This window comes from Silene latifolia, chromosome X, assembly GCF_048544455.1.
Source record: "Silene latifolia isolate original U9 population chromosome X, ASM4854445v1, whole genome shotgun sequence".
In the NCBI taxonomy this organism is placed as follows: Eukaryota; Viridiplantae; Streptophyta; class Magnoliopsida; order Caryophyllales; family Caryophyllaceae; genus Silene; species Silene latifolia.
The window spans coordinates 2162166-2180790 of NC_133537.1; the positions used below are offsets into that span (position 1 = coordinate 2162166).

The 18625-nt window shown below is 37.5% G+C and overlaps 2 protein-coding genes across 3 annotated transcripts; both read right to left on the minus strand.

The window, feature by feature from the left end:
- Positions 1-4365: 4365 nt before the first annotated feature.
- On the minus strand, positions 4366-9575 carry LOC141622191 (serine/threonine-protein kinase KIPK2-like). The gene is made up of 4 exons (XM_074438245.1): positions 9329-9575; positions 9129-9184; positions 5726-8090; positions 4366-5367 (listed from the first exon to the last, which is right to left on the minus strand). Exons 3-4 carry the CDS (start codon positions 7933-7935, stop codon positions 4548-4550), a joined length of 3030 nt encoding a protein of 1009 aa, XP_074294346.1. The 5' UTR covers positions 7936-8090; positions 9129-9184; positions 9329-9575; the 3' UTR covers positions 4366-4547.
- A 1270-nt stretch (positions 9576-10845) lies between these two features.
- LOC141622192 (uncharacterized protein At2g33490-like) lies at positions 10846-18506 on the minus strand. Of its 2 annotated transcripts, none has more exons than XM_074438247.1 (11): positions 18214-18506; positions 17417-17489; positions 15519-15619; positions 14552-14613; positions 14383-14451; positions 14188-14216; positions 13904-14111; positions 13569-13799; positions 12975-13028; positions 11792-12739; positions 10846-11072 (listed from the first exon to the last, which is right to left on the minus strand). In XM_074438247.1, exons 4-10 carry the CDS (start codon positions 14597-14599, stop codon positions 11810-11812), a joined length of 1569 nt encoding a protein of 522 aa, XP_074294348.1. In that variant the 5' UTR covers positions 14600-14613; positions 15519-15619; positions 17417-17489; positions 18214-18506; the 3' UTR covers positions 10846-11072; positions 11792-11809. The 2 variants fall into 2 exon arrangements, with proteins under 2 accessions (XP_074294348.1, XP_074294347.1); XM_074438246.1 differs by having other exon boundaries at positions 15545-15619; positions 18214-18502.
- Positions 18507-18625: the final 119 nt, after the last annotated feature.

Here is an 18625-nt window from a genome sequence, read left to right on the forward strand (position 1 = left end):
GGATCACCACATGTTCTTTTTGAGTCGATCAGGCCCAATATGACGATCATTCAACCTCGAAAATTGTGGCAGTTTGTCGAGGGTGTTGATACCCCCGTCAATAAAGATTATACTTATATTATCGTCTTTAGAGAAAATCAAATATTAAAATAAAAATATCGTAATCAATTGACACTACAAATTCGAGAGCACAATCCAATCTAATACTCCGTCTCTAAATGGGTTTAAAACCGCAAGTAGATAGTCTAAATTGTTAACATCATCATCTCATAATAATTTAAGACAAATGGGATGGAGGTGCATAATAATGCATAAACATCCAAAATTAGAAAGCCAAAAAATATCCAAAAGGATACGATGAAATCTGAGCAACACGTAGTAACATATATACGCCATACACACACACACAATTATTGTAAGGTTAAGCCGACAATCCACCGTACACACGTCCGACGTCTCGGATTAAACCTTTAGCTAGAAAAATATTTAATTTCAGAACTAAAGTTGGGGCGTATTAAAATTAGCTATAGTATGAGTGGTAAAGACTCTCATTTCTTAAACAAATGATTAGAGGTTTAATTGCCTTCAGTTTTTTGAAGGAAATTGTCCCCTATATCGCCTGTCAGTATGGGATACTCTTGATCAACTAAAAAAAAAAAAAAAAAAAAAAAAAAAAAAAATGAAGTCGGCGCGTGAAGTAGGACTAATTAAACAGTAAGTGTGGGGAGAGTGTGGAATAATGTGAGTGGTGGGTAGAGCTTGAATCGTGGGTTAGCTAGCTGTTAGACTATGTTTATAGGTAGGTTTAACATGGGCAAGGTCTTGAATAAGGACAAAAAAGACTAAAAAATAAAAAGGGAAAAGAAAATAGGATGAAGACCTGGTTTGCCAAAGTCGTTCCAGGCGGTCCAATCTGGAACACTTAGACCTAGAATTAGAACGCACAACACATCCCATGTAAAAACAAGGACATCAAATGGCATGTGGACAAGTGTAAAGAAGATAAATGCAAAAATATATTTTCTTCAATAAATGAATATCTTTTAAATTTTATATATTAAAAATAAATTGTAATTATACCAATATTTATAAATTTTCATGATCTACAAATAGAGACCACATTTGATATATTTTGGAACTCGTTTAAATTTTATTTATTTTCTCAATTAAATAACCTCTAAAAATAAAATAAAATATCATAAAAAAATCAAAACATCTGAAATTTTACACTTGCTATAAAATATTACTTTCAACCCTGCTTAAAAAATTTGGATCAAAAAATAATTTATTTTCATTTTTATGTATTTCGTGGTGGTGTTTTATGGGTAGGTTAAATAAGGGCTTGATAAACCTCAAAAATCAGAACTAGGTCTAAGAAGGAGGTGAAAGAAAATAAATTAATATTTTAATATAAGAACTAGGGCTAACTAGGGCTGCAAAACCTACTGATAAACATGGTCTTATGTCTTCAAATTGATGGTTCAGGTTTGATCGTACTTGTCCGGGTACATTTGCAATGGGTCAATGCATGAGCACAAATTTTTGTTTCAGACGGACACTTTTGGTTTTATTTGCGAGGCAGATAAAATATTGTCATTTTTTAAGAAAATGTAACCAATTAATTCACAAAATGTTATCATTAGAGGTGTCATTTTTTACCCTGAAAATAATGTGAACAATAATGGTAACATGTTATCAAAAAATAACAACATTTTATTGTAAAATGATGACATGTTACCCGTCTTATTTCAGACCAAAAGTAATGGTCTTAAGAAAAACGGACCGATGCATGAGTAATATGGGACACCATATGAGACAGAGGATCCTCATTAGTACATCTGTTCAAATCATACACTTCTATTATTTTATGGATAATTATTTAATGTCAAAAAACCAATTCAATCAAAATGCCTAGGCTGATAGTTAGAGTTCTAAAATCGATTTTATACTCCAACACGCTTCACACGAATGCCCTTTGGGTTTGAGGGTGGTGAGATTTGAACACTTGACTTCTCGATCACATCGACTCTGATACCATGTCAAGAAACCATCTCAACTAAAAGTTTAAGTTGATGGTTAGAGTTTCAAAATCGGTTTTATACACTAACATTAACACACAAAAATTGGAGATAACATACTCTTCATTTCCTAAAAGAAATGAAGGGTTTATTTCCCCTAATTACCTTTGTACTATAAATACATCGTATAATGAATGGAAGAGTTAGGTTGTTCTATCGTAAAGATTAACACAAAAGATTACAAGATTACATATTACGTAACAATAATATGCTGTAATGTGAAACGACGAAAGACCCAACTTGGACAAACAAAATTTCGAAGGTATGTCGATCAAGAGCTTTTAGGGAGGAGATCGGCGAGTTGGCCTTTTGTATGATCGTATAGCTAGGAACCTAGGAGTTACATTTCCTTTTAGAATTTCATCGCAGACTAAATAGCAATCGACTTCGATGTATGTTGTGCGTTCGTGGAAGACGGGGTTTCGTACGATATGGCCGGAGAGCGGATTGACCGCCACACAACTATTTCATAATTTTATTTCATAATTATTTAATGTTACTGTAAATTATGTAAACGGGCCTGAGTATGGCTTCAATCCAAACCAAATAGTCCGGCCCGGACCTAAGTTGCTCAACCCTTGAGTTTTCGTAGCATCTAAGTATGTAGGTCAATTATTACCCGTGAATCTCTGAGATTCTATACACACCCATGTGAAATTAGGATTTTTTAATGGTTTTGAAGCAATTAATATTAGAGTGGTAGAGGAAAGGGGGTGTGTATTTAGTAACACTAATAGTTGCCCAGTAAGTCTTGCTGAAGACGGGTCGGAGCAACTGACGAGTAATGCCACTCACAAAACGAATAGGGGAACAAGGTGGAGGCACCCCCATGTGCTTTCCTCTCTCCTCTATTTGGGTCATTTGTGAAAGGAAATGGTATCCGTTACTCCAAAGTGACGGATACATGCCGTCTTCAATGAGATTTTGTGATAGTTGCCTACTATTTTGGGCCCCTAAGAATATGGTTGGATTAACATGACTTCGGCGGGTAATGTCCACTTGTCTACTTAGTCACATACACAATGAAATGACCTCCCCACTTTATTTTTAAAAAATATCCTCGTCACTACTCACTAGTGAATGCATATGCATGTCATGTGCTAACCAAATTTATTGCTTTCATGTTATCTATAGACATAGTATCGAATACGAACACGCTAGATGATACAAGTGTGAAGTGTCTGTCCTTTTTTAGGTTACAAAATATATTTTGTTAGCTATTGAGCTTAGAGATACAGTGAGGAAAAAAAAAGACCCAAAACCGAAATAAAAAACCGATTTTATAAATTTGGTAATTATAACTTTTCTGTTCTGATATCCGAACCGTTTTTTTGAGTGTAAGACCGAGTCGGGTTTCCAAAATGGTTTAGGTACCACTTGCTCGACCCTGGTTATAGACGATCCATTATAGTGTGAAATTTTTTTACCTTTCATAACCTTTCCAACTCGTAAAACCCTAATCAACTCAATTCATTCTTTTAGAGTCAATGAACCGGTACTTCTCTTGATTCGTGCTCGTTCCAAGACAACCAAACCCAAAGCGGCTAGGGGTGTTCATTGGTCCGGTCTGGTCTTTGGTCCGGACCACTGAGTGAACAGCCCTAAAAGCGGCCCACTAATTTATGGTTAAAGACTTAAGATTCGCCTGACCAGTGTCCCGACCCGTATATCTAAGATTCGCCTGACCAGTGTCCCGACCCGTATATCTGATAGATTAGCCTTGAAGATTTATTTTCAATGCTGTTGGTGGCCTTTTTAGTTTCAAAGGTCAGACAATCTGTCACTAGATTTGCTGTCGCTAAGAATACCACTGAGCACAAATTAAGTTTTCAGGTGTAGTTGGGACCATTCTACCATTGCTATCAAATACTCCATATATACAGGTACAGCAGCTGTACGAGAACATAACTTGCGGTTCTCAGAATTAAATATAAACTGACCTAAGACTCGAAATGGACTCGATTCGCACCAATCAAAATATGCCCAACTAGACCCATCCCTAAAATGTGATCCTAAATAGCACGTATATACATAACAAAATAACAACAGCCCATTTGTTGTATGACTTGCAATAATCCGAACCAAATCCGACTGACCTGGCCTTAAGTTATTAGTACTCGAAATGACTCAAACTCAAAATGATCCAATATCAACATACAAGAAGCTGACCTGAAGTGCAAGACAAGTAGACAACCAAGCTGACCCGACCCAAATCGACAGATTGGCCTATTTGCAAAGTCTACATACAAGCTTCATATAATTACCCAAAAATTTACTGAAGAGGTAATTGTAAGTTCCATCTCAAAATTACCTGAATATCTCTCGGTATAACAAATGGAAGACTGTCAAAATTTACGCTATGAGCCTTCACTTAGATACAAATATAAGGCCGGCAGGAAGGCTTCCACCAGAACATCTGAACCTCTATATTCACCTAAATACAAATATCAGACTGAATGATTTTTCCTCTTAGAAGACCTCAAACTCCAAACTTTCGGGATTCTTCATGTTCATTTCATTAGAGGTTGGTTTTGTCAGGCTGTAGTCCCGTGCCTCAGGCAATTCGGGTGGAACAGCACACCTAATCAAGGCCCAGTTCAGCCCTTCAAAGAAAGGGTGCTGTTTTATCTCCGTAGCACCTCTTTCTGTCCCGAGCCTATTCTCCGGCTCTTTGACCAAAAGGGCAGCAATTAGGTCTCTGGCTTGAAGGCTAACCAGAGGGTTATCTGGGAATTTCAAGTTCTCCAATACCACATTGGCCAAGGTTTCTTCATTTACAGCTCCTTTGAAGGGCGTTCTTCCATAAAGGAGCTCATAAAGAAAGATACCGTAAGTCCACCAATCGACAGCACTCCCATGACCCTCTCCTTTGATGATTTCCGGGGCCAGATACTCATGTGTGCCCACAAAAGAGTTGGATCTTGCTGAGGTGGGCTCTGCCACAAGCTGGAGTAACGGTCTCATTTCAGCTGCCATATCAGATTTTATCTTCCTCGCGTGCCTTGGAGTAAAGCATGCGACTTGACAGGGTGGTTCTAAGCAGAGAGGTTGAGCACACCGAGAATCTGAACATGAATGGGAATCATGAGATGTATTTCTTGACCCTTCTGACATTGATGATGAAACCAGAAGTGTTGGGCTGACAGCACATCGGAGTGACAGATCAAAGTCAGAGAGCATAATGTGGCCATCTTCTCGTACTAGAATGTTTTCGGGTTTTAAGTCCCGGTAGACAACTCCAAGCATGTGCAGGTACTCTAATGCAAGGAGTACTTCAGCAACATAGAATCTGAAAAGGAAATAAAGTATAATTAATATAATTGCAGAGAATGAACAAAAAAGGTTCTACGCATCTATCTAAGCGGCATACAGTTCCAAATGTAGAGCCTTGGCGGAACTTATCTCCAGCATGATGCACTGAACAGGTTCAACAATCTCATAATGTTCTAAGATGAATATGAAAAACTCTGGTCTTAGCTCAATCCTAGATTACCGAATTTGCTGAACCCTAGGTATCCGTATTACTTTCTGATTATGTGTCTCGGATAGTGGAGACACACGTTTGAGTGAAGCAAAAGAAAATTTGGAGGGTTGATTTACGCTGGAATCTAGAAAACAGCAACCATAAAGACAAATGTAAATATTACCTGGTAGCTTGTTCTGAGAAACACTTGCCAGCTTGTCTTTGCCGGAGAACATGTAGATCACCCCCGGGACAATACTCCATGACTAAGCACGATAGATTATCTGAAGTGAACTGGCAATACAAAGTGGGAAGAAAAGGATGGTCTAACATTCTCAATATTTCCTTTTCAGTTTGCGCCCTGCTTATCTTTTTCCGTCTGGCCAAAAACTCATTATCCATGACCTTTATAGCAAAGAGGCAATTAGTACCAATCAGCTCAGTAAGGTAAACAGTTCCAATGTCCCCACATCCGAGCTTCTTCAGTAGACTGAAGTTTTTCAACCCTAAAGTCCCACGTTGTTGAGACCTTACTTGGCAAACCGCTTCCCACCTAACATCCTTAGACATGTGAGGCCGATCACAAAAGCTAGGCCGGCTCAAGTTAGTATTTTGACTAACAGTTGTGTTACTACTACATTCACCAGGGCTGCTTTTTGAGCTCTGCGTAAATTCCATTTTATCCCTCGACCTTGAGTTGCTAGCAGATCCAACAAGAACAGTCTTTGGCTTGTTTAAACCATCAGAACTAGTTCCACTACTACTACTAGCGAATGGAGATATAGGAGAGTCTTCATAGAACACCATCGATTCTTGAGGAGATACCAGAGATTCCTGAAGGGAAACTGGAGAATCATGGTAAGATAAAGAAGACTCGTTACTGGATTCCTTCCAGTCATCCGTCACCACACACTGGCATCTTGGACAGACTATTGGGTGTGGACTTGAATACAGGTCATTATTGAATTCGCTGTTTATAATATTTGAGCTATTATCCAACGCTTTTTTCTTTTTAGATCTCCCCTTAACAAGATTCTTAGTCTTGATGAGAGGTTCGACAAAATGTTGGGCATTTCTAGCTGATCTCCTTACTTTTGTACCTTTTGGAGAGTCGGTCGAGGATACAGTCTTCAAACTATGCTTCTGCGCATCGATGCCCAAGTCTTTGACCTCTACTTCTCCCAAGGGCACTTCAGGCTCTTTACCAACCAGCTTACTAGGGTCCAGACTACCCTTACTAAGATCGAACACTTTCTCACCGAGATCAAAACGGCGAGGAGAGCGTGTAGGCGAGGCAGAAATTTTCAGTTTTTGTTCTGCCATTGTCCTAGCAGGGTCTAGCGAGGGCTTACCATAACTAGAACGAGACGAGAGAAGAGAATCATGCCTCTCAGTATGCAATGGCTCTGTCAATATGCTAATGCTCTTGTCATGGGAATCGTCAGAATAACATGGCGAACGTGCCTTTGGATCCTGATGGATCATATCAACCTTTGACTTGCGCCTTCCGGCTTCCACTGCTGCAGCAACCAAAACTTTCTGCGCTGGCAATTTTCCGGGGATATCTGAAGAGCTCTTGGCAGATATAGAACGAGATGAAGAGGCTGGAAATGCACGCTTTCCGGTCTGAGATGATTTTGTCCAAAAGGTTTGATTAGCAAAGTCAACGTCAACAGAGGCACAGGAATTCCCATCTTCTAGCGCGCCACTCTTAGTTACCTGGCTTATGCTATTAATGGCAGCTGGAGAGTTATTCGACTCAAAAGTATCATTGTGCACTGTGGTAGTTCCCACTGCCTTATCTGTGAGAGAACTTCGATTTGATGGCGAGAAATCCAATGGTGGCAACTTCTTTGGAACAATCGGAAAAGAGTTGAAAGTTTTTTGTTCAGGCACAAGGGGTATTTCCAGAACACCTCCTTTGCTATAATCTTGTCCATGATCAGAATTAACGTCTTCAACAACATTGCGGTACATGGTCATTATCCTTTCAGCTTCAGAAGAACGAGGTGACTTCAGCGAGCGTTTCATGGTAGCCATTTCGGAGGCCTGAGAAAGGCACAAGCCTCGCAATGCCTGTTTTAGGTTCACTTGCGCAGAAATTCCATGTCCAGACGAATGAGAGCCACTTGATCTAACATGCTTTTTGGAGGAATTCCTCTTTGAAGTACTAGCTTGGTTTTCATGTGAGGACCTAACTGATGAAGATCTACGATTAAATATCTCAAAAAGCTGGTTTAGATCTTCTTCCACAGAACTGATGTTCCCGGTATTTGAGGCAAGATATCTTCTATCATTTTCATCCGTTTTTATCTCTGGCTTACGTTCTCCAGGATTTAATTCCCCAATTTCAACAATTTCGCTAGCACCGGGAATGACGCTCTTATGCGTCATAGTATGAACAACTCCTACGTCTATAACAGCTTACTCCAACGGAACCATCTGAGCTTTCACAGTCGGAAGAAATCTGTCCAACATTTTCTCCATAGCCCTAAGACGCAGTGGATGATACTAAAATATTCCTAGTGTTGCGTGACGCAAGATTTAGCCTGATGTCATGCACAAAACACAAAGGATGAATCAAAATAGCCAGTTGAATAAAAGGAAAGGGGGATTGACACGGAATGGTGAGCTATTTAGTCAAGTCAGTTCCACGATTAAAAAGGCACATTGTCCGGTTTCAGCTTATTTCCATTAACCAAAAACTGATGCCTTAGTTAGGCCAACTTTGAATATCATATACGAGGGACGGTGAGGGGAGGGTACCAAATGGTTTCCTCTATTACCTCCAACCCAACTTGCTAACTAAACAAGGCAAATCGTCAGTCACCCCTCCTTTCCCGTTAAACGTCTCCATTCAAACAAGGAGTTAAACTAGTACTATAGCTATTACATTTCAAAACATTATACGAAGTATTTATTTACTTCTAGTGAAAAGAAATGTGAGGCAAAGTTTCAAAGGCCAATGAATATTTAAAACGGCCAAAATTGGTGCATCCATGATCCATATTGATTGTTCGAAAATTTTCTGACTTTCGAAACATTCAGAAATAACACAAAGGACTATATCAATATATCATAAATCCCCAGTAATCTGCTTACTCAGGCCTGCAAGTTTCATCGATTACGCGACCAAACAACAAGTAATTCAAATGGCAACAAACAATCAGCAAAATTCCTCAACAAATGATATCTTTCTATCATACTCACTACTCAGTTCCTCAAGTCTCTGAACTACTTCAAGTCTTCAATTACAGCTTACACAAAATGTGGATTTAAAAACTAATGATGGAGTACAAATTAAGCAAATTACACTCCTAAAGAATAACACTAATGTAATTAAACAGAAAAGGCACAAACTCTATCTCGAAAAGTTAAGGGGAATAAAGGCTAGAACTTTGAAAACAAAACCCATCTGCAGACTGCATTTCTTAATTCAATGTTTAGCCAGTAAAAAACCGCCTCACTCACACTGTAAGACGGTCTTATTCTACAGGGGCTAGCAGGGGCGCTCGCCACCACTAGAAAATTGAAAATTTCGAAAATTCTAGTTACATTTTCGATTTTTTTTTTTTTTTCGAGTTTACCTTATGGCATTCCTGGTTCGCTTCCACTGAGACTTTTCGGCTCCTAACTGTAAATCCTGACTCCGCCAAACAACAAGAAGAATTAATAAATAACAAGTAAAGTATCTAACATCCGAAAAACCCATAATTAACCATCAAAATTTTGAACAAACATTCAAACATTTAACCTTTTAATTATATCAAAATTTTTAAAGAATTACCTGAAAAGTGCAAAAGGGTAGTTCAAAATTGGTGTAAAATGAAATGGGTTTTCAGGAATTAATGAGAAAGAGAAAGATGGAGATTATTAGATGATGAATAAAATAAAGGTTGATGAACAATAAAAAAAAAAAGAAACAAGAAAAAAGTGTGAATTTGATTTTTTAGTTTCAATGAATGATAATTGGTGAGATAATAATAAAGGTAGGTGGGACCAACCCGAAAAGAGATGGCATAGTAGTGTTTGGTGGGTCTCACGTATTATGTGAGGTAAAGTAATGTAATGTACGGAATACATGAAAACGGACATACAGTTGATGTGATTTGCAGACTGGTGTGAATCAATTATCAATGCATTTATGTCTGTCTCTCTTAACTCGTTCTTCTTTGATTATTCATGTGATCTGTAGGGATATCGGGGGGTATGGATATATAGCATTAAAATTCGCAACTGTTACTTCTAGTTCAAAAACGCGGATGAGAAAATCCGCAACTGTTATTTCTAGTTCAAAAATTTAGATGAGATGGTTTTACGTGTGAGACCTATTTACTAATTGGAATTCATATATGTTTAGGATAGTGTTACGTAGTTATGTATGAGACGATCTCACCTAAAATTCGCGGTACTTTTAGTGTGGATTTGTGTTTGTACTATAACTATTAGTACTCTTGATTGTTCCTAATTTTGACTTTAGATAATCGATAATTGATAGGTATTAGGATATGACAAAGGTGAGGGGGTGGGTTTGCAGTTTGCACGGCTAAATTCCGGTAAGTTTGATGATGGGGTTGTGAGGTTGGCGATTAGGGTTGTTCAAGACTCGGTCTAGACTAGCTAATCGGGACCTTCAATCTCCAATCTAGCCCTATCAAAACTCAATTAGAAAGGACCTCAGAGACTCAGACTTGTTAATTTTACTTGCTAAGATAAGAAAGTTTTTTTTAAAAGGGTGAGATGGGAAGATTGAACAAGATTTAACGCACTAAGAAAATTGGTTAGTCATGATTTTAGAAGTTTGCATTGGTATACAGACATTCATCAAATGCAAAAGTAGTTGGTCTTGCTTTAAAACCGTGGTAACTTTAAATATCTCATAATTTCTTATTATTTTTACCTCTATTTTAATTGGGTGTGAGAGCCGTTTTTAAGTTAAGAACTTAAAACAGTCTTAAATATTGGTCGATTTTGAAAAAAAGTTGCTGCTGCTCCCGTACTACATATTGCTCCCGTTTAATCGGGATGATCAAACGGTGTTAACTCTTAATCCATATTTTCTATGGCTTTGGTAAATATTGGTCGATTTTGAATGAAAATAAATATTGAGATATATTTTCAATAGTAACTAAGGCACATTTACATATCATCTTGTACAAACTTATAAGTATTGTATAAAATACTTTTACATGCGAGTCCAAACAGTCGAACATGAAACTATACGACTAAATTCATCAGAAATCAATGTGCTCACTAAAGACTTACAATACAGCTTACAAGCACATATGACAAGTCACATTAACGTAAAACTCGACCGTGGTAGGAAAATAAAATTATTCGCTTTCAAGAAAAGAATATCGTTATTAGTCGTTACATACAAGTTACACCGAGAATGAATTCTCTGTTAAAGATAAAAGCAGATTAACAAAATTGAAATCTTACATTATAAGCTAGCTACAGAAGAAAGGGCACAAAGTATGTACAGAGCTGTGCCCATTATGAGATGACGGCGAATTGGATCCTTCTTCCACCTGCAATAAAATCACACCATGTCATTATGGCACTCCTGTTTTTTTGTGGCCGAGAGTGATTATGATAGAATGAACCCAAAAAAACAAAACAAAACAAAAACGAACAGAATACAATGACCCAATTTTCTTCAATGCACATCATTTCTTGATAAGAATAACTGTGTCTGTGTCCTACAACAATCTTATACAAGCTTAACTATAAAATGAATAGATGATTCTTATCCTCGAAGATACTAAACACGAACATGGCATATTTAACTAGCACGCGAGCAAACAGACCTTCATGATGCCTTCAGAAGATTATGATGCAGAAGTAGTAGGAACAGATAATTTACAAGATTATATTGGACAATAAGATAAGGATTATCGAGGATATATGAGAAGATGAAGAATGGTACAAGGTATGGAAACTATTGTTTGAGATGAGGTGGCATTTGGGTGAATGATTGAGGAACATGATAAGGAACTGCAAGCTAATACATGTATGTAGTAATATATTTGCTGTATCACTGCAATTTTATGGGGGATACTTTATCAATTTCACGAGTATTTCAAACATTTAAAAGCACATGCAACAATCAATGATGCAGGAGATCAGGAATGGCGGAGAGCTCAGCGCATTAGAACAAAAAAAAGAGATTTACGCAGTGTGATTCATATAACTAGCCAGCAGAAACATACGGAATCTAGAAAGCTTAAATTAGTACAGGACACAATACCTTTTATGTTTCGAGAGACTAAGTCCCAGCTCTAGGAGATGCTAATACTGCGTTAGCATTTGATAAAGACATAGGTGTCAGAGGAGGAGAAGCGGCATCTTTATCGGGTTGAGAAGACTCAAAAACCTTAGTGATGCTTAAAGCTTTATTTCTATAGTGGCTAGAAGGTGTAGAGAGACTCCGCGGAAAGGTCACTGGGGGTATTGGCAAGGGAGATGCTGTATTAGAGGCAGTAGATGTGGTTCTATTTTTCACAGCAGATTCAGAGTTCCTTGACGGGAAAGGAGCAGTAAATCCACTGGATCCGGGTTTGTTGATCACATTGCCAGGTGGCCTAGGAAGTTCATGAAGCTCACTTATCTTGGGCGGTGATATCGATGGAGGAGAGCGGTATGACGCTTTAGGAGATGATGGTCGAGGTATTAAGGGTTGAGATATAGGGCCAGATATTGGACCAAAAGCAGATACACTAGATTTTGTGGAGCGAGGATTGCTGCTTAAAGGACCGGAGAAAGCTTGTCTTTTTATTTTCTTATGATCGGATGAATCAACCGCATCACTCGGTCGAGAAGGTAGTCCATCGGCCAAAGGAGGTAGGCGGGTGGAGGCTTGGATGCTATTCCCAACTGATTGGTTATCCTCTTTTGAGTCTCTCTTATTCATTTTGGTTTCGATGGGGGATGAATGCCATATATTTTGGTCCGAGAGGCTTTTCGGTCTAGACCGAGGAGCTGAACTTGTTCTTGTGGAACTTGAAGGTTTTGCATCACCAGGAGTAGGTAGTACATACGTGTGAAACTTCTGGGTAAGGGAAGGACGCATTCGTCTTATTCTCTCAGCTGGATCAATCTTCTTTTCGGCAAGGATGGGTGCAGAATGGCTGTAGTTACTTGTCCTTGGTTCACTGTCCAGCATCTGTGAATCCGCTTGAACTTTCTCAAATCTGAACTGCACTCAGAGTATTTTCAAAAAAAATATATTAATTGCAGGAAAATGACAAGGCGCCATGAGGTGTAATGTGTAACAGTGTACGTGACCTTTATGTAATTTTTTTTAATACAGTATAATGTGAGGGTTGTAATAAAATTAATTAAATATTATAAATCACCTGATGGATCAAGCCCATTTTCCACTGCATATTCACAAAATAAATTCAAGGTCAGAGTTCAGAGATGTGAGATACCTCTGTATTTTCCATTGTTGATGGTTTAGGAACCGACTCTTCTTCCTGGTCCAACTGAAACAAAACCACGATAAATTTGCTTGATAGTATAAGCGGAAGTTTTTCCCCCAAAAAAACCCTATGTACAGTAGGGAAAAACATCAGTTTCAGTACTAATCTAGCCAACAACCCACAAATCAAATTAAAGCAAGTATTCAATAATGTAGCTTTAGTTCCAAAATAATATAGGATTAGAACACAAAACCATCACAAAGAGCCTTTGTTAGATGAGACAGACTGAGAGGAAATAAAAGCCAAGAGAAAAAAAAATAAGGAAAAAATTCACAAATTCAAATTGTACAGACTAGATGTTTCCCAGATCATTGGAGGTATAAAGTACTCCCTCCATGACTCCATCTCATTTATATTGTCCCTATTTGTGATGCAAAGTGGAAAATGTAAATGCGATGTAGGAAGTATATGATAAATAACACCTTCGAAATTCAATCATTGAATAGGTTCACTTGAAAACTGAAATGTGACATGTAAGAACACAAAGGCATTTACTCATGAATCAATTACATTTCAAATGTGATTGCTACATCAGATACTCACCTCCATTGAGTTCCTTGATGTCATCCCAGCGTCAGTTCCCAGCTTTTGTGGGCGATAGTCAAAGCTTAATTCTCCTTGATCTTTAGAATCATAACTGTTTTCTTCCTCATCTTCTCCATCATTGTCATCAAGCCCACTAAGTTGGTAGTCTATATGTTGCTTTTCGGCAATCAGCTTTACATGTGGGTCAATTGTCTCTAGCGATTTAACCCCTCTTTTGAAGAAGTTTAACTGTAATTCAAACAAAGTATTCACTAAAGTTATAAGAATCAGAATTTTAGTAGCCGACATATTGTTGAAGGTATTGATAGTCAGGTAAGAACCACCAGCTAGACCTGAGCTGTATGATGACGAGCTGCTTGTGTTAAAAGACATCGAGACTGTCCTTGCTTTAGAGACTTCAGCCTGAAAACACACAGAGTCGCTTCCTCTTCATATTCAGTATGGGCTTGCTTCAACTGATCCATAGAAAAACTTTCACCTTTTCCACCTTTTGACCGTCCTTTTTCTCGCTGTTGTGCCAGCATGTATTCATATACAGTTCTGCATACCATTTTCTAGTTTAAATACAACTTAAAATTGGTGGAAAAAGAGACCTTATGTAGACCAAGGTTCATACCTTTTCTCGTCACACTGCTGTTTCATTTCCTATATTAATTAAAGGGAAAAGAATCCAGTCAAGATCTTGCATACCAAGTAAATGGGCATTTATGAAAATAGGTAATGATAGTCTGTGAAGCCACAGTAAAATAAAAAAAAAATAAAAAAAAATTAAAAAATGAGGCTTGCGAAAATAAATTGCAGTAATGAAAACCTGCACAGTTTGAAGTTGATTGAGAAGAGATTCTGATGGATTCGTGATAGTGACGAAAATATGGGAACGCTGCCAAAACACAGAAGAGCAAGATTATATCATGGTTTCATATGAAGATAGAATAAACTGATGATAAACAAAACAAAAAGCCACCGCAACTAGGACTTACATAAAGATCAACAAGTTTCTGAAGTTCAAGTTGAATGTTTCCCAGCATCAACAAGGCCTTTTCTGCAGACATATAAAGAAGCTAATCACCCACCACAACAAATTCAACACAATATATAGCAATCAAAAGAAAATTATTTTTTCAAGATGGAAGAACTCCCCTTTCCATCATCAGATTCAGATGTCAAGCAACCCAAAGAACTCACAATTAAAATAACAATGTTAAAAACATCTTATTTGGATAGAAGGAAACAAATTCACAGAAAACAACTTTTACCTAAAAAGAAAACAAGTTTAACTTGTAATACTTACAGTAGCAAAGAATAAGGCCTTAATTTAGACCAGTGGGTGTGATCATTTCGAGAATTACCTAACGACCACTCATGTTAATTTTTGCGTGGGATAGTAAAGCAGCAAGACTAACAGAAATCACGACTGACAAGAACTGACTCAAAACATTTTTGCCATGTAGCTTCAAATGTGAGCTCATGAAATCTACTAATGAATTCAGAATTTGAATATAAAATGTGTGAATTGAATATCTACTTTACAGCGGAAACCATTCTTTTTTCAACTCTACGGCTAATAAAACTACTACATCAAAAGTAGGAATTATGTAATCTGAAGCAGGTTAACCATAGTTCTCCTTACGATGAAAAGCATATGAAAGTTTGAAACAACTTCGGCAATAGAGTACATACAACTTATAAAAAAAAGTCAACACCATAGTCAATACAAGCAAAGTAGAAAGCAAATACCACTAGCTTTATTATTCCAACTCATATAAACTCGTGTATTTGTCTCAGCTCGAACAAGAGTAACACTTAAAACACTTCGTTCTAAGCACAAAACATGAAGATTTTTTTTTTTTGGCAAGTAGCCAATCCCCGCACTTGGATAAGGGCACATATTGGATACTCCTAATCAAGTCTAAGCAACATAGCTACTGCCAACAACTTAAGTTTTACCGAGTTAAAAAATGAGGGACACGTACTACTATCCTCATCCTTGTACAATTCAGCTTTGTCCAGTAGACAGCCACCCATTTCGTGTAGAGACTCTGAAAACTCTGCAATGCCAATTGAAGTCAGTAGTCAGAAACCAGTTACATACAAACTTAGAAAATGAGATTCAGCTAAAACAAATAAACATCGCCAATATTGGTTTTTATTTATGGGCAGCATTGGAAGCGAGGGGGTGGAGAGACTGGAGACACTGCGTAATCAACAACAGAGCCATTGACATTCAAGATCAGGAAGGCTCAAATCTCTCTACTTCAAAGCATACCTACCCAACATTAAACTTTAATAGAGGTCCACTTGAAATATTTACTTGAGCAATCCTTTCAGCAAAAAAGTAATTTTTTTTAGTGAAGCTCTTCAAGAAATTTTTTTCCAACATAAACGGATCGATATGAACATGATGTCAAATTTACCCTCATAATCCCTCCATTTGAAAATATAAATCACTTAAGCTTCAGGAACAAAAAAAAATGACTCCATTTTCTCTCCATTTCTTTAAATGGAGAGTCCATTTCCCATCAACAGTCCGGATCACATTCTAACAACATCTAACGGTTTTAAATTTACGCATAAAAATAAAGGAAAAATGGGGGTGAAAGAGGAAATCATTATTAAAAGAGATTGGGAGAGGAAATGGCCTCTCCATTTCTTGAAATGGAGAGGATCCTAATCCCAAAAAAAAGCAGATCTTTCATCCAGGTGGATATAATAACTTTTTTTCGTAATTATGAAACCCATATTAGATGTATCATAGTAGCTTTTTGAGACAGGGTTCTTATAAAGAGGAGAGATAAAGGTAACTAAAAAATAACACTTAATGGTGCAGTAACTCTCCATAGGGTTACATTGTGAAAAAGATAAATAGACGACTTAGGCATCAACTACATCCAGTAATGAAACACAGATTGGAAACAGTATTTTAATAAAAGCTGATGTGTTTTTTTAGTTTATAGTAGAACGTCCACATAGCCTTTGCCTGTGTCCCTGGATTTACTTGAAATGTTCCCAACCCAAATTGAAGAAGTAACAGCAAATCTGAAACAAACCCAACACCCGCGCTCAAATAAATATGTGTAACTCACATTAAATGACCCAGCCGGAACTAACCCAACCCAAATCCCAACCTAAAAGACCCATTTGCCAACTTTAGATCCAATACTTCTTTAATCATCTTTTTAGAATAATCAAGTATGTAGAAGGGATACAAAGAGGGTGACACCTATTACAGCAAAAGGGTGAAAGATCACCATGCAAAAGCTACAGCTTAAAGCACATATGAAGCTACCCACATCAAAAACGTCATTGAAACTTAATTTCAAGAGAAGATTGGATAATAACACAGCAAAATAGCATCACTTTTTTGCTTCACCACAAGACCCTTTGGTTAACAAATTCTGTCACCCTCCCTCTATCACGGTCTCACTACACACCCAAGACATCACCACTTCTTCCTGTAAGCACCCACGACATTGCTACCATCATCATCCATCATATAGTTCAAACTGCTCCCAGAAGTAACTCTAAACATTTCTCCAAGTGGTTTAAATCGTCCTAACACAATTAGTATATATGAGCAGTGAAGTCTGATTATCTGAGTTCAAAAGCTAGATTCCCAGTAGTCTCAACTTTCTCTCTACCACATTATACTTCTGGAAAGTATTTATTGCAACAGCTGCGTCAATTAATACTAAAAGTCACAAAGTAAACTATAGAAGGGACACATAGTTCTACCAGAAGGCAAAGGACATGTCACTAACAATAGAAGAAGCTATCATTTGTACGCATACACTAAATTTGCAAAGCTACGGAAAAAATGAAAACAAATCAAGTCGTTCAATTCATACCATATGCAGAGTTTGCTGTCGCAGCAGCAGCAGAGAGCAAGCTATCATAGCAGTCGCGCATTTTCTGCATCTCCTGCCAAACAATAATACCCAAATAAATTCCTCTTATCACATTTCTTTCCCAACCTCGTTGCAAACACAAATTCCCTTGTAAGACGGTTTTACATATAACAACCACCGTATTGAGAGGTAAATGTGTCTTCATTACAAGTCTACAACAACAACAATATTACCCAAGTACCTCAATGGCTCCCACGAATTGCCGGGCAAGGGGAAACCGATTTACGCAACCTTACCTCTATGTTATCAGCACAAAGAGGCTGCTTCTGAATGAACTAAGATGAAAATTGCGTCGAGAACTACTACTACTACATCTTCCACTACTTCAAACAAATTCATGAATTTCCTATCTCATCAGCCACCAAATCCTAGAACATCGACAACTTACTAACATTTTCAATTAAGCTGCTATAAATCATACAATGTACTAAATCAAATTAACCTAATTTATTACTCCGTACTTCACAATACACATTACATCATTTGCAGTTAATTAATCACAACATAATCAAACAAGAACACTAATCAATAAAAATCAAATTCAACAACTTCAAACCCTAGATCATTATCAACAACTTACTATCACTAGCTTCAATCAAGCAGCTACAAATCACACAATGTACTAAATCAAAATAACCTAATCCAACAATCCACATTGCAGCACTCGCAATTAATCAATCAATTACAACAAAATCAAACAAAATATCATTCAATTACAATCAAAAATCAAAATAAACCTGGGAAGCGAGAGCAAGTTCGTCGATTTTAGGAGGGCGGTTGAACTCGCGGCGATCTTTAGCGGCATCATTTTTAAGGAAGGAGAATTTCTTGAGCATACCTATTGAAGACTTCATATTTTTTTTTCCCAGAAAATTATAAACCCTAGAAATTATGAGTAATTGTTGATAGAGTGTAGATAGATCGAAGAAATTGGGGAAAATCCTAATTCCGGACTTCAGGGGAGTGATGCGTCAGGTGAATTTTTAATTGAGTAGAGTATACGACTTTCGAGTTTGACTGTTGACTGCTTAGTTTGCTCTTTGACTCACTTTTTATTTTCTTGTTCAATTCAATTTTCCACTTAATTTTTCGAATAGGTCCCATGGATCGGGTTTGGATTCAAATTATTCAAGGTCGTTTAAAATGTCA